Source organism: Phallusia mammillata, unplaced genomic scaffold, assembly GCF_965637545.1.
Source record: "Phallusia mammillata unplaced genomic scaffold, kaPhaMamm4.hap1.1 HAP1_SCAFFOLD_358, whole genome shotgun sequence".
Lineage (NCBI taxonomy): Eukaryota > Metazoa > Chordata > Ascidiacea > Phlebobranchia > Ascidiidae > Phallusia > Phallusia mammillata.
This window is the reverse complement of record NW_027649088.1, coordinates 1-14,469: the sequence shown is the minus strand read 5'-3', so window position 1 is coordinate 14,469 and position 14,469 is coordinate 1. Positions and strand designations below refer to the sequence as shown.

At 38.7% G+C, this 14,469-nt stretch overlaps 4 protein-coding genes across 5 annotated transcripts; 3 read left to right on the top strand and 1 right to left on the bottom strand.

Annotated features, from left to right (window-relative positions):
* The first annotated feature begins 572 nt into the window (after window positions 1-572).
* Window positions 573-3,907, top strand: LOC145208806 (uncharacterized). The gene is made up of 4 exons (XM_080079057.1): window positions 573-658; window positions 882-1,034; window positions 1,212-1,361; window positions 2,480-3,907. Exons 1-4 carry the CDS (start codon window positions 605-607, stop codon window positions 2,612-2,614), a joined length of 492 nt encoding a protein of 163 aa, XP_079935183.1. The 5' UTR covers window positions 573-604; the 3' UTR covers window positions 2,615-3,907.
* Window positions 3,908-4,933: 1,026 nt separating this feature from the next.
* LOC145208802 (uncharacterized) lies at window positions 4,934-7,528 on the top strand. The gene is made up of 4 exons (XM_080079052.1): window positions 4,934-5,050; window positions 5,963-6,140; window positions 6,615-6,819; window positions 7,120-7,528. Exons 1-4 carry the CDS (start codon window positions 4,962-4,964, stop codon window positions 7,236-7,238), a joined length of 591 nt encoding a protein of 196 aa, XP_079935178.1. The 5' UTR covers window positions 4,934-4,961; the 3' UTR covers window positions 7,239-7,528.
* Window positions 7,529-8,618: 1,090 nt separating this feature from the next.
* LOC145208804 (putative rRNA-processing protein EBP2) lies at window positions 8,619-11,608 on the top strand (the record flags this gene model as incomplete). Its single annotated transcript, XM_080079053.1, is given in 7 exon segments — window positions 8,619-8,725; window positions 9,299-9,494; window positions 10,541-10,716; window positions 10,775-10,940; window positions 11,014-11,107; window positions 11,182-11,311; window positions 11,380-11,608. Coding segments are annotated over 7 exon segments (935 nt in total), but the record flags the coding sequence as incomplete, so codon positions are not given.
* On the bottom strand, window positions 11,585-13,027 carry LOC145208805 (cilia- and flagella-associated protein 144-like). 2 transcript variants are annotated; one of them, XM_080079055.1, is made up of 5 exons: window positions 12,862-13,027; window positions 12,309-12,472; window positions 12,187-12,246; window positions 12,013-12,116; window positions 11,585-11,948 (listed from the first exon to the last, which is right to left on the bottom strand). In XM_080079055.1, the coding sequence occupies exons 2-5, from the start codon at window positions 12,439-12,441 to the stop codon at window positions 11,835-11,837; spliced, it is 411 nt and encodes a 136-aa protein (XP_079935181.1). In that variant the 5' UTR covers window positions 12,442-12,472; window positions 12,862-13,027; the 3' UTR covers window positions 11,585-11,834. The 2 variants fall into 2 exon arrangements, with proteins under 2 accessions (XP_079935181.1, XP_079935180.1); XM_080079054.1 differs by lacking the exon at window positions 12,862-13,027 and having other exon boundaries at window positions 12,309-12,664.
* Between the last annotated feature and the right edge of the window lie 1,442 nt (window positions 13,028-14,469).

Here is a 14,469-nt window from a genome sequence, read left to right as displayed (position 1 = left end):
CCGTTTTTCGGCTTTTAATGTTTTAATGAATAGTAACAGTTTTCCAGTAAAGTCAGGACGAAGTTTAAGTTTTGCATGTCATCTAAGCCGTTTCCGCCCGTAGTCCAAACTTAACTTCTTGTGCCCCACCACAGGCCCCCGACCGGGTATGCACCCCGGCCCCCATCCGAGCCGATTTCCCCCGGTCCATGACCCCAAGAACCCAGGTGATGCAGTATACTTACTGTCGGCTGCACCGCACAAAAAAATAACCTAGCCCGCGTAGTGGTTGTCGCAAAATCTGTTCACTGGCAGCACTTGAGACATATGTGTACACAGTGTGCATGACCGTTGCTTAGTAACTGACTGACTGTAACACAAGCATGCTGCTACGAATTTTTCATTGATCGCGCGAATCCTTGTTGTACTCATTTGATTGGCACTGCCATTGTCAAACAAGTAGCTTATTAATTGTCTTTGCAAACTGCCGAATTGCATGACTTACAACACAGTATTAGAATCAAACTTCTACTTGTATTTGAAATAATCACTTTCGGTTAATTACGGTAATTCGTTCTAGTTTTTTGGTAGTTATACTTGAACCTTTTGTTGTTTTTCAGATCAAATGAACCCAGATTTTATGGGAAAACCGATTCCTCACCCGCAAATGTCCTCCGCGGTATGTGTTTATATTTTTTAGCGATTGCACACACTTACCTTTTAACTAGGTCAATCCTTATCCAAACCGGTTGAGATAACCAAAAAACTCTTTTCTCGCTGCGAATTCCACAATTGCTTTTGTAGAGTAAAGTATAGCTGCGCTTGCACGGAAGAAAATCTCGCCACTATGTAATCATTTGACAGGCACGTTTCGAGTATTTTAGCAATCGTTTTCTTTGTAGTATCCTGTCGGCCAGGACGGATCTCTTCCACCGACCTCTATCCCCATGTCAGGCGGTCCACCATTATCGGTGTCAACTCCCAACATGGCCCAACCCTTGAATGGAATGAACGGATCCGGACCAGACTCGTCCATGATGGAAGGAATGCCCAAGGTTTGAATACCTTAACATTGAACACACAACTTTCCGATAAGACTATAATATACAATGCTTTTTTGCAATTACATTTTCCAAACTGATACTTCCAAGCTAAAGTTACAACCAACGAACAGTGTGGTTTAGAAGCTAAATGAAGTTTGTGCATTCAGTAACCATTGGTTCTTTACACAGAGCTCGCCCAGTAACAACATGCCTATGAACAACATGAGCGTCCCTGGTGCTCCGCCGCAAATGGGGCCACCTGGTGGACCAGGTGGAACACCACACACGCCACAAGAGGGCGATGACGGCTCGTTTATGGTGTCAAGTTTTAATGAGAACGTGAGTAACAATCCGCCCATGGGTTCGTTTTGATCCCAGTGAATTATGCCTCGTGCGTGCGATAATTTGACGTCACTATGTGATGACGTAGTCTTCGATTAGTACATAAGATCGATTATACTGTACCTATACCCACCCGAGAGGTGACCAGAAAATGCTCAAATGGGACAAAGGTGTTCGGGTAACTGGCCAAACCTACCAACGTGCTAGTTTTGATTATGGTACTTGTACATACTGAAATCGTTGACATGTTTAAATCGTGAGGATTATTTCTGCTTGTTGGCTAGTGCTGTTTATCTTTTTCTAATTCTTCGTAAGTCAAAATAACACAACATAACTTAACAATGTGAAGGATTTAAGCTAAACAAGGCTTAAGCACACGTGACGTTCAGAGATTAGAGTAATTTACTGGTACTACTTACTGTATCCCTATTTTACTATTTATTCGCTGATGTACATACCAAAATATTGTTTGTATCATAACGAATTCTCGCCTATGATGTTGTTAAGTCCCATTTTTGTCGTTGAAATAAATTTCCAAGTCAACTGGTAAGAGTGGTCTAATCACCAGTGAGAAAATAGCCTCAACTTTCCGTCTCTTGCTAACCCTGCTTGCTGCGTTTGCCTGCTCTACATAAGTGTGCGTAAACGCATGTTCAGTCAACTTAACCGCGCGACAGCATTCGTTGACGATCGCGGAGCTATTTATGGCATTTAAAAGAGACTGAAATGCATGGTTCTCCTTCATAAGCCACTTTTAACATATGGAACTCCATGGCACGTCAAATAAAAAAATGAACCAAAGACCTACATACATATTATATCGTTTAAATTCGTACTAGGCTGTTTGATACTTTGGTACTAATAACACTAACCGTCCTTTCAAAACCTAACCCGACTCTGTTTGTTGTTGTTTTTGCATATCTTTTCGTTGTGCGACTGTCTGCCTGCCTGTCGTCTTGCCTTTGCTGATGCTCCATGTCGCCGCATTGGGCGTGACAAAATTCGTCTTCGGGTGGCTACCGGGTATTTTCAAAATAACCGCCGCTAATCATCGCTCGTTCGACCCTGCTGACTTGCTTTCAATTAACCGCTTCATCCAACTGACGCGCGCACAGGATCACAACGAGTCGGCCGCCATCTTGAAGATTAAAGAAAGCATGCAACAGGAAGCAAAACGCTTCGAAGCAAAGGACGGAGACGGGAACGGTGCGCCATCTAGCGCCGACTTTGGTTTTATGGCGTCTGTTTGAAACGCCGGACAGAAAGTCATCAAAACTGACCGTGTCCTTTCGCTGGTGTTGTATTTGCCTCGTGCAGATATAGTCAAACTCACACCACAACATAAACGTGAAAACATAGATATATAAACCCCGCATGTTTTTAGCGGCATCTGTAAGTCATATCAAAAGCATACGACGGTTTACTCACTGGAGGAAGATCGGCAGCTGCTATTCCCAATCAGCCACTTGGATATCGCTAGGTCGCGATGTACGTCTTATTTTGCGCTTGTGTTTTTTGTAAGTTCTGGTGCTTTCTTTGTGTTGAACTTGCCTACGTCGCTGGCTCTTAAGCTTTGTTTGTCACGTGACTGCTGTGTGTGATAAAATGTCTGTAACAAACCGTTGTCTCGACTAGTTGCGTCATTTGTCCCCTCACAGGCTTTGACAGTCTGTTGGTGAACTAACTTTGAGCTTACCTTTAAAATTGCGAACTAAACAAGCCAATAAAACGATTTAACAAATCTGATTTTACGCCACAAAAACTTCCAATCCGAGTTCTGTGTTTTTGTACTGCACGTCGAGCCATGACACTGCGAAAACTGTTCGCCCCGCTTTCAAATGTCAACCTTTACCGCCGGGTGACTCAGCAAGTTCTGTCGACCACTGTATTCAGCAGGGGCAGTAAGATTACAACTTCTACACACACTCAACGTTTCCCACACGTGCGCAGTACGGTCACTGTGATGTCTTGTCCCGTTGCAACATTTGTTATTTAAGTGGGACGACGTCGCACACAGCGCTCACCCGACGTACCGCCACCTCTGTACAGTGTACATAGTGTGAACATTTTTCCGCCGCTTGTTAGGTACTGTTTGACGACATGCCGCATTTTTTATCAAGAGAATCGTGTCTATCCATTCATAAAGTCGCGCAGAATCAGTTTATTTGTCGCAGTTGCAGGCGTTCCGAAATGCCAGTAAACACTGAGGTTACGCCGTTTTCATACACCCGCACTGTAGTATTTGCTTAAAATTTGTCGTTTGATAAAAGCACCACTAAGTATTATCAACCATGTTTGTTGTTCATATATGGCCATTCGTAACAAAGTATGGAAACAGTACAGTTTGTCTTGGATCTGGTGCTACTTTCGTTTGCGTTTTAGACCTTGTGCCCATCTTTTTGTGTTATCACTTTTTTCAGAATGTACTGAAGCCGTGTGTCCGTTATAACAACACAGTTTTCATGATCTTTCCTATTTGCGTTTTTTGAGTGTCTCGTCCGTGTGTACCTTGTATTTAAACAAATAAATCACTTGGGCCCCGAGTTGATTGTTATTTTCCCATACTGTGGATTTCCATCATAACCATAATAATACGACATTTACGAAATTTAAATCACGTGGCAAACACCGTTTGTGAATTACTCATTTCAGTAAGTTGCAAAGGGAGTTTTGAGCGTACGAAATCATTGGGAAAGTCGGTTAAAATCAGTGGACGTAAATCCACGCAAAGATATCCTGTTTCGCTTGTTGAGTTGTGGGTTAAAAATGTCGACCTCAAATTAATCAAAGATCATCGCAGTTGACACTCCAATCAGATTATAAGTCGTTGCAAGTCAAAAAGCTATTTTTACGCCTGTCTTCCAGTATAAGCATCCTTAACAAACTCCTGAAAACCGGGCTTGTTAATCGACCTTTGCCGCCAAACAGCAAGGGTATCATTCACAACCTTATTGTTTTCCGTACGAGTTTCGCTCAATGGACCAGTCACGCAATACCTTTCACTAGAGGCGCTATGGAGTGTGACACCTGAAACCGCTTACAAGGGCTGGATCTAGTCGTCACCCAGGTAACCGAAGCTGTGAATACCGGCAGGACAATGCTGCCACACGAGCAGCGTTTGCGTTCGAACATATGCCTTGACATGCTTTTTTCATGCCGAAACAACACATCGGGTTGCTTGTCTCAATACGCGAAATTACCTCTTATTATTTGTGGCAACTGCTTTGGTCCCGTGTATACACACAAATCTGGCTTGTCCGCCGTCACGTTAACCGACCGTGAACCGCCTGAAAAACGTCGCTTGTGTGTCGTCGGAACTTTCTCTTGTTTCACTGATCCCGCTCTGACAAAGCGTTCTTACAGTTCTTTGTAAGTCGTTTGCTTTCAGCTGCTGTTTTGTCAACACGCATTCACCATTTAGCAAGCTGTCAGGTACCATGTTGATTCTTTTCTGTTCCGCATAGTGATATGTTCAGTTGCGAGATGCTAGCAAATGTACCAAAACAAGTTTGACAAGATTTGGGCTGCCGTTAAACATGTTAAATTCAGTTATTGTTGCTGTTTCAGGTTAGTTTTTTTATGTGGGTATAAATCGTCATGCCAAACTACAACACGCCCGGACATCCTTATGGATCGCAAAGCATTCACGTCACTACAAGTCCGCTCTACAAAAGCAAGGACGGAAAGTCAGTTAATTATTATGTTTGCACCTATCAAAATAATCGTGTCAAGCCTTTACGTCTTAATAATTTGTATTTATGTTGTGGCATAATTAGTGAAAACCTCGTCTATTCAACAAAATAGAAAGTTGTATAATTTAATTAACACTTTAACCAGACATGGAGTATATCCTGTTGTTAGCAATAAAACGATTGGAAACTTATTGTTTTGTATCGTTTACCTCGTGTATGAAAATAGATTAGTTTAAGGTTGCATATGTAGGTAGTTTATGGTCAGTTGTATTACCTCCTATACTATGACCGGACTTTTGTTTCAATGTGCAATGATAATTAAATACACATTATTTTTGCATTACTGTCAAATTGTTTGTTTGTTTGTTTGTTTTTTTTTTTTGGGGGGGGGGGTGTTTTAGTCAACTAAAACTATTAGGTTTAATATATATATGTAATGTCGCCATCTAGCCACTAAATTAGGAATGCTGTTCATATCAGTATCTTTTTTATAATTCGTTTCAATATAAAACCTGACTATGCGCCGCAAAGGGTTGTTTAAGTTGGCTAGTTAATCCTTAACAGCACTTCGGGGCCACTTGGTACGTTTGCTTTAGACTGGCGTTGATTGTTGCCTAAGACGTTTATTACAAACGGGCTGTTAACCCTACGCGGTGCGAGCTCTTCGACAAGCTGGACAATGGGATGTTGGAGTACGGATTAAATTGTCAGCATTTATTGCCACAATCCCTGGTTTGAACCACACCAAAGTTGTCTTAAAGGATTATAAACTATTGGATACTCTTGCAATGTAACTTATGTTTAGCTGAAATACTAAAAACTCTGTCAACATTGCGTCAAAGCTTTGCCTCGCTGTCGAACGGCGAAAGTCCACTGTAAATTTTCAGAAGGGTATGTTTGTTGTAGATATGACTACCCCCTCATGGGGAACCTCAACTTGACTACTCGACCGAATACAGGATTTCAACGCGAGAGTCCGCGGGGGTCCAACACCTCATCTCAAGAATCCTCTCCGAGGTCCCCAAGAGCCAAGACTGCCCCACCGGGCTACAAAACAATGCCACCAATCAACAAACATAAAAAGGTCAGTCAGTGCTTAAAAATGCATTTACACCTTTATTCGTGAATATTTTGCTTGAAGCATTGTGACAATAAGGCATTGAAAACTCAAGCAGCTTAATTGCCGCGTTATACACCTGTCTCCTAAAAGAAAAAATATTGTACCTTTTTGTTTTGAATCTTCATACCTATAATGACATAACCATGCATCTCTATGCCTGTTTTGGTCTGTGGTTGTTTGTAGCATTTCCTCAAACTTTTGATGGCAAAACTTTTCTAATTTCTTTGCTCAGACAAAAAACTATTGTTAGCATCAAAGATCAGCAACTTTTTTCTCGTTTACGTTCGCGGACTTTAATTTCCACATGCTTGCAGAAATTTGGCTATAGCACCACTTAGCATGAACAATTTGGCCCTTCCCTTTGTTACTGTTGTAATACATCGCCTATTTTAAAGACGTGTTCAATATCTTATCCGAGTTGTTTGTTTTTCTTCACAGTTGATCACGCTCAACTTTCGACAATTGACACCATGGTGTCGTGACATGTATCGCTGGTTCACTCCTGATCCTAGTCAGGGTGTGTGGCATGACAAGGAAGATTTGGACCGATATCGTCAGCAGGTCTTTCGAGAACGTTTACCGGCACAACGGATATTTCACGCGGAGAAAGGACTTATTCCAAACTACTCCGGATATGTTCCAGGTATTCTACCGAGGCTTTGAAACGAAAACAACACATTGCAACGTTCCCATGACACTAAACGATGGTCAATGCAATAAGTTTGGGGTAGCCCTTTTTCCAGCCAACCTGTCAGTTAAAACAACCAATTGCTAAATTGCCAATACCAATAATTGCCTTCTTCTGCCAATTGCTACCTTTCCGTTTAAAACATCGTTTGTTACAACTATTGTTAGATCAGATTCTTAAATAACACGATTGCCAAACCATACCACCTTGTAAATGAATTACCATGTTTAACCATGATAGCGTTGTTATTTTCAGGTCAAAAGTTTCGATATGGAAGTACCTGGGCCCGAGAAACAGTTAATGCAAACAGGATTGGTATTCCAAGAAGGTGGGAATCAACTTCACTGTTTGAAAACCGCCCTATTGGAGCGTAACTTAGTTGTTTTTGTTTAGTTTTTTTGCGACCCAAAATGATGAATTATTAGAGTTGGTTTAAATAGTTTAAATTTCTTAATCTTAAAGCAAAAGTTTTAATCGATCACAGTGACGAAAAACTTGATTTTGTTGCTTTTAAGTCAAAGGCCGAGTTATATTAATTACAAACTGCCGGAATTGGGAGACATAAATTATATGTTTTTGTGTGAGAATTGGTGCGCTTTGTATTGCATGTTACGAAACTTTCTACTTGTGTTTAATTGAGCAATAAAATCCACAACCTATTGAACGTTTTCTGTGATGTTCCATTTTGCGAAGGCCAGAAACACGAGGCGGGCATGCGAGCGTTTTTTGCACAATGTGCTCGAAAATGTGCAGGTCAAATTGCGCACATTTTTCGAAAATGTGCGCACATTTCGACCTGCACATTTTGGCGCACATTGTGCAAATTCTTGCCGTAAGCCCTGTTGAGAAACACAAGGCACTTCACGATTTTGCCAACGAGCATCATTCCAAACGAAAGACCCTTCAACTAAAAAAATAATTTTAAAACTTTGGCTTCCAAAAGCTCGTGATTTAATCCCTACTTAAACATCCCTTTGTCTGTTCGACGTTTGAGTAGTTTTGTCATCGTCGATTTTAGGCCTATTGGGCAACATGAAAGTACGCTATAGTGATTATATCAAAACGGGCGTCTGAGATTGGATTAAAATGTTATTTTTGTTACAAACCTTCACCTCGACCCCAATAGCCTTAACTGTCAACATTTGCATAAGTTTTATTAGTAGATTGCGTATTTTATGGGAGACCCGTGTGTTCAGTTGCCAATACAACGAACTTAGCCGTAGCCTACTCTGGTGCGCCGCCTAACAAGCGAGAATAAGTCGCATTTTTATTCTCGGCTGAGGTCATGTAGCTTAAACAAAATACTTTTGATAATAATTAATCAATTTTTTTTGACGAAAAAGTGTTCGAAAATTTTCATCACGAAAAAGATAAAAAACAACATTACAAAAACACGTGCGCCACAAGCATTTATGTTGGATACGACAAACGTGCAAGATGGTATGAGATTTACCAGGAGCGTGTGGCTTTTATTTCGAGATTATAAGTAGTTTATTGGCATGACTTTCTGATTAAAATTTACCGCTTATCAAATTATTTTTTTTATTTTTGGTATCTTGGCAAATATTATATAATTACCATGAAAAAAATTGCGTTTCGGTCATCTTAGATAATATTCAGAATACCGTAGCTTGATTCCAGTTGAAACAATTTTGTGCTAATTGATATCTAGTTACTAGTTTATTGCACGAACCAATACATTTGAAATGCCGCTGTGTTATTTTGCTTCTAATTATTCAATTGTTGTTCCACAGTTATATTTGAACTAAAAATGAGTGATATGGAGAGTGATATTTCTGACGAAGAGTTTCATGTGCCAAGGTTAAATGAGGATGCAAGTGATGGAGATTCTGACAAAGAGGTAGCACACGTTTTACGTAGATTGTCAGTACAAACAAATAATGATTTGTGTTTCTAATATTGCAAATAAAAAATTGATTTGTCTTTTCTTTTTCTAACACAAAGGTATAAAATACTCTTAACTCTTGAGGAATCAAATACATTTTTAGGAAACGTTTTTATGTCATTCAACTTATTCATTACTTTCCAAAAACATTCTAAAATAAGACTTCAAAAGTTTAGTTCACCAAATAGCATAAATTGTATTACAATTTGAATTGTGGAACACTATGTACGAATCTGTTCGTAAGTGTAATGATGAAAATAACAGCCGTAATATAAGTGATGGCTTGAGCATTTGCCAAAACGTTATTTTCATCATTAAAGTTAAAATGTATTTTATTATCACATTTTGTTATCATTAGACTGCTTTTACAAATTAAATTTACTGCTTAAAGCTTAAATTTACAATAAACTAGTGTTTAAACTGTTATGTCTTATTTATTTGAGGCTTCTAAGCTATCTGGTTTGCTGTGAAACAGTTTGGATATTTTGGTTCTTATTTGCATTGATTTTTTATTACTTTTATTTGCAGTTACAAGTTGCATATGCATCTGGTCTTCTCAAGCCTGGTCTAGTTCGTCCGATAACAGCGCCCGCTCCTGTTATCAACAACTTAGATGGACTAAAACAAAAGCTAGAAGAAATTAAACAGACTAATCTTGAGTGGATAGAGAGGTTAGATGTTACAGTGCAACCTCACGACAACAAGGAGAACAATGCTGATGAAGGTATTTATACATAAATTCAAAAAGTGTGTAGCAGTGTGCAAACTTTTGTTCATGTGCCACTTAAAATGACAGATTGAAAACACAGTTAAACAAAAATATATGGGTCAAAAAATGAATTATATTATGTACTGTTTATTGCAATACTCTTATCAACATCAAATTCTTGCATCAAGGCAGTGGTTCTCAAACTTATACTGATTGCGTACCACCTGGCAACCTTTTCTATCACTCTGTGCCACTGAAATCTTGTTTAAATGGGTAGACGAAGAGTTCTTCTTGACCACGGTGGCTAATTTATGATGACAGCATGTTAGCAATTCCTAAAAAATGTCGTAGACATTGGTTCTGCAAAAAAAAAACAGGGCTGATCACTTCATTAAGTATATATAGCAGAAAGCTACTCACAGTTTGAGAACCACTGCATTAAGGTCATAACCATATGCCAGCAAATAACCAAGTTTAAATATATTGGCAGCCACAAAGAACAAACATTGAAGAATTATTATTATGACACATTTTTTTTTGGCATAACAAATGTTCCACATCATTAGGATATAAATGAACCAGCAAATAAAAAACTTACCCATTTTGTGTCACCCCTATTAAAATATTTGTTTACTCACAGTGCCCTTCGCTCACATTGCCACCAGCACACTTGTCATCTTTCCTCCTTTAACTATCTCTACATACAGCAGTTTTAGGCAAACATTCAGGTCGCAAAAAACACCATAACATATGTCATCGACTATTCAGATAATAAATATATACTGAACAACAAAGCGTTATAAATCACCAGCTGTTTTGTCTTGTTGCTTGTTTCTTCTAAGCCTTGAACACTTTGTTTTATTGATATTCCTATGTATCAGTTAGGCTGTGTTCAAATGCATTTAAAAAAATGAAATTTATTCATCATTTTTAATTGTGTAAATTGATGTGGACTAACCTAATTTACTTCTTGTTTCGAGAAAATGTTGAATATATGTGTATGAATTAAATCATGGCTGCACTTGTCTCTAAAGGCATACCTAAAAATGTTTTTTATTAAGTGGAGGATGGTGACACAGATGTACACAATGACTTTCAGCGAGAGATCACATTTTATGAACAAGCCAAATCTGCAGTTATTTTTGCAATGAAGCGCCTACATGGTGATGGGGTAAAAACGAAAAGACCTGAAGACTATTTTGCTGAAATGGCCAAAAAAGATGATCACATGAAAAAGGTTTGAAAGAAACAAATGTAAGTTACAAATATAATTTAATGATATTTGATTTGGTTAGGTTCGTGAAAAACTGCTTGCTCTACAACGCCAGCGAGAAACAGCAGAAAAGAACAAGACCAACTTTAAATTGCGAAAGTATGGTAAACAAGTTCAACATTCTGTCACTATTGAAAGGCATCAAAAGAAAAAAGAATTGCTTAAATCTGTAAAGAAATATCGTAAAGGTTCGTTTTTGTTTAATGTGTGCATTTCATGGTGAAGGTTTTGTGTGTAATGTGTACAATGCAAACATTTCAGGTCAGACAAAAAGCTTGGATTTCCTAGATGAACCTGATGACAAACAAAAGGGTGGGAAGAAACTATCTCAGTTACAAAAGCTTCAACAGCAAAAGTAAGAACTAAACTTTTCCATTACATATATTGACTGCGATCTCCCATTCATGTTGACATATCTTGCTGTTCAAGGAAACTAAATCCAAAGCGGGCATCCAAAAATAAGAAATATGGCTTCGGAGGTAAAAAGCGTGGTATGAAACGGAACAACAACAAAAGTGCAAACGATGTTTCAGGATTTAAGAAACATGTTCATAGCAAGGTAACAGTTGAATTCATAACCTTGTGGTGTATTAAAACACACCATGAACACAAGTATTTTGTCAACAGAAAAATACCCAACGCCCGGGAAAAAACAGAAGGGTTCAAATGCGAAATCGAAACAAAAACAAATGATCTCTGGTCATCGCTTAGTTTTTCAACTCTATTTTCATGCCTACTGCTGCTCGCCCAGTAACAGCTGGTTGAGGTGCGACGAAACATGTTGGCCTGCATTCTTACTGCTCTTGAAGTCTTTGAAATCTTTCAATGCCAATAAACCTGACTTGGTTGTATTGCACGATAATTGTGTTACAACAACAGTTTGTAAGGATTGGATGAAATCACGTTACAATGCATATGCCGAGGTTTTGTAGTGAAAACCAACGTAAATTTGGTCACCAGTTCAGGTAGAGCTGAATTTCCTATTTCTAAACATGTAATACAGTTGGATGGCTATGGGACAGTGGTTGAGTACGAACATACGAAAATATAAAAAAGTGCTTCGGATACGGAGTGTTATTAAGCTACTGCAGGTTTTCTGTTTGTTCTTTCAGTCGCCATGCGGCGTCCATGTATTTGGTTATCTCTGAATTTTGACGTGGAAAATTGAGTCGTCGGTCTTCACGGCTGTGCTGCACCTAATGAATCGTCAAAAAGATTACCATTAGTACTGCAACTAAATGCGCGCAGAAATTTACATACCAGTGGCCTGTGCATCCAACCATATTCTTGTGCCTCTGTTTGCGGCTGAATATACTTGTGCACGGGTTCTTGCGAAGCTCTGTGAACGATTTTTAGGAAGTTTTCTAAAAAATACAGAATAGGTCGCACCACGAGAACGTTCAAAGACATGGTTACAATAAAACTTAAACTTGCCATCTTCTTCGCCGTCTGCTGAGTCGTGGTAAGAGTTGGGTTTACCGGTTAATGTGTACACTGCAAAGAGAAGGACATTAAGGGTATTGCTTTTGCATTAAAGCCTACTTAACGGAGCTTACTTTTCTTAAACGGATTAACGCTGTAGTTTGTGTACAGCTTTTGATTTCTTACTTCCTTCTTAATAGTCTCGCACAAAATTGCATTTTGATGAACAATATTTACTGGTTCCTTCTCACGAGTTTGCTTGGCCATGGTTATTAAAGGCTTTGTTCAATGAACGTATCTGGATAAAGGTACAGTGAAACGGATAACGAAAACAGTGCAGGCTAAGCAGACTAAACAATAACATCCAGAAACGTGTACATTTATCTGTGCTATGTATTAAACAGTACATCAATTAAAACGAGCAAATTTATGACTAAGTGCTAGCGGAAGTCAAGATATGTCTAAAACTTTCATGACTGCTTTACAGTCTATTAGTAGCGACAATTACCTAAGGGCGTCATTAAATCCCGGAAACACACTGTTTACGGGCCTAACCTACATGAGTCACTAGTGAAAGTAGCAAACCATACAAATTACTCAAATAAAAACAGCCACTGACACTGAAGTAATCCTAAACAACTTTACAGCTAGCACAGGCATTGCTGAGCTAATCTAACCCACGCTAACCCCGTTGCCAAGAAGCTTGTTGTTTGGAAGTTCTGCTCACCGACCAATCAGCGACCGAGTTTGGTTGTGTTGTTCTTTGTGCACGTCATACAAAGAGATAAGGGTTACAGTTGACTGGGCGCGTCGGCAACGCATCATTGCGTATTTGATGGAGTCTGACAAATTGTCGGCCTTCTAGTACTGCGACATTTTGTTTTTCTACTTGAAGTTGAAGGTATTGTTGTAGACTTCTACCAGTTCAGTGGCACAGACATCGCACTAACGTAAATGGTGTGGAAAATAAGTTCGAAGTTGTTAAAACCAGTCAGCTGTTCAAAAATCGTATAAAAGGTTGAGCTGCCATCTGTCCGAGTCTCACTCTCAGTCTCAGACCAGCATAATTGGAAAATATGCGAAGGCAGTGGACATTAGGATCTGTTCGTTTTTGCTAAGTCAATTTTATCGGGTACTTCTCAAGTGGAAACCAAGGTGACACAGTTCTGCCCAGTAACCTGAGGTTAACGGTTATGAGATGAATATTAATGTGGTCGTGACTCGTGAGTGTGGCAGACTTGTCTTATTTTAATAGAATAAGACATAGTGTTGGAACAAACTAGATTGTTATATTTTGTAATGAAATACTTTCAAAAGCTTATTCAGTTTTTTGTTGTTTGAAACAGTACATTTAATTTGGACTAGTAAATTAAATTTGGAAATTTTGTTGCTTATGTGTGAAAATAACTCCCAGTGAACTAAGGGAATACTCACCATTATGGATCAGGATTTTGAAAAAAGATTGCTTAGACAGCAAAATGGGCCACCACCAATATCACCAATCTTGTCTGTAAGTAATCTGTCCATATGATATTTTCAACAAATGTTTCATGTATGGAATTTTTAAAACTTACTTTTCACGGTTCCTTTTCTCAATGTTTTACTTATAGATTGGTGCGAAAGTATAAAACCAGTGTATATAGTATTATATGTTACTTTATCTATAGGTTAAAAGACTTGTATATATAAAATAGGTTCATACTTTTTCCACATTGATGATATGTTAATTGATAAGATACAAAACCTAACAGACACACCATTTAAACGTGAGAGGGAAATTTATGTTTAATTGACAGTAAAAGGTCCATCTATTATAACAAGCAAAATATCTTTTTTTGTTACAAAAGATATGTTCATCTGTAAACAGTAAGACCAGTAGATAATGACATCACTGTTTAATCGGTCTATTTTAGGTGAAAAACTACATTTTGTCGAAATGGCATCCTCAGTTCCCTATTCAAATAGGCCCATCTGAAAATATGTTTGTAAATGTTTAACATGGGTGTTAGACCAAATAAGTGTGTATATCATTATGCAGCTGTACTTTAAGAAGAGACTCCTTTTTAACACAAGTTTTACTGTTGAATTGCAGCCATCTTCATCACCATTTGCCAATCGTCATTTGCCAAGGTCACTGCCTCCTTCACCAAGCACATTATCCCCAGTAAAACCAGAAAGGTGTGGAGACCGGTTTATACCAAGTCGAGCAGGTGCTAGGTGGCACATTGACTTCAACATGATTTCTGAAAAGGGATTTGGTCGAATATCAAACAACAAAACCAATCAACAAAACCA

Coding starts and splice junctions, on each gene's coding strand:
- LOC145208806 (XM_080079057.1), top strand. CDS start 605: ATGAACCCAGATTTTATGGGAAAACCGATTCCTCACCCGCAAATGTCC. Junction 1,035..1,211: donor TGATGGAAGGAATGCCCAAG/GTTTGAATACCT, acceptor TTCTTTACACAG/AGCTCGCCCAGTAACAACAT. Junction 1,362..2,479: donor TGTCAAGTTTTAATGAGAAC/GTGAGTAACAAT, acceptor ACGCGCGCACAG/GATCACAACGAGTCGGCCGC.
- LOC145208802 (XM_080079052.1), top strand. CDS start 4,962: ATGCCAAACTACAACACGCCCGGACATCCTTATGGATCGCAAAGCATT. Junction 6,141..6,614: donor CAATCAACAAACATAAAAAG/GTCAGTCAGTGC, acceptor TTTTCTTCACAG/TTGATCACGCTCAACTTTCG. Junction 6,820..7,119: donor CTACTCCGGATATGTTCCAG/GTATTCTACCGA, acceptor TGTTATTTTCAG/GTCAAAAGTTTCGATATGGA.
- LOC145208805 (XM_080079055.1), bottom strand. CDS start 12,441: ATGGCCAAGCAAACTCGTGAGAAGGAACCAGTAAATATTGTTCATCAA. Junction 12,247..12,308: donor CGTTAATCCGTTTAAGAAAA/GTAAGCTCCGTT, acceptor TTCTCTTTGCAG/TGTACACATTAACCGGTAAA. Junction 12,117..12,186: donor AGCAGACGGCGAAGAAGATG/GCAAGTTTAAGT, acceptor TGTATTTTTTAG/AAAACTTCCTAAAAATCGTT.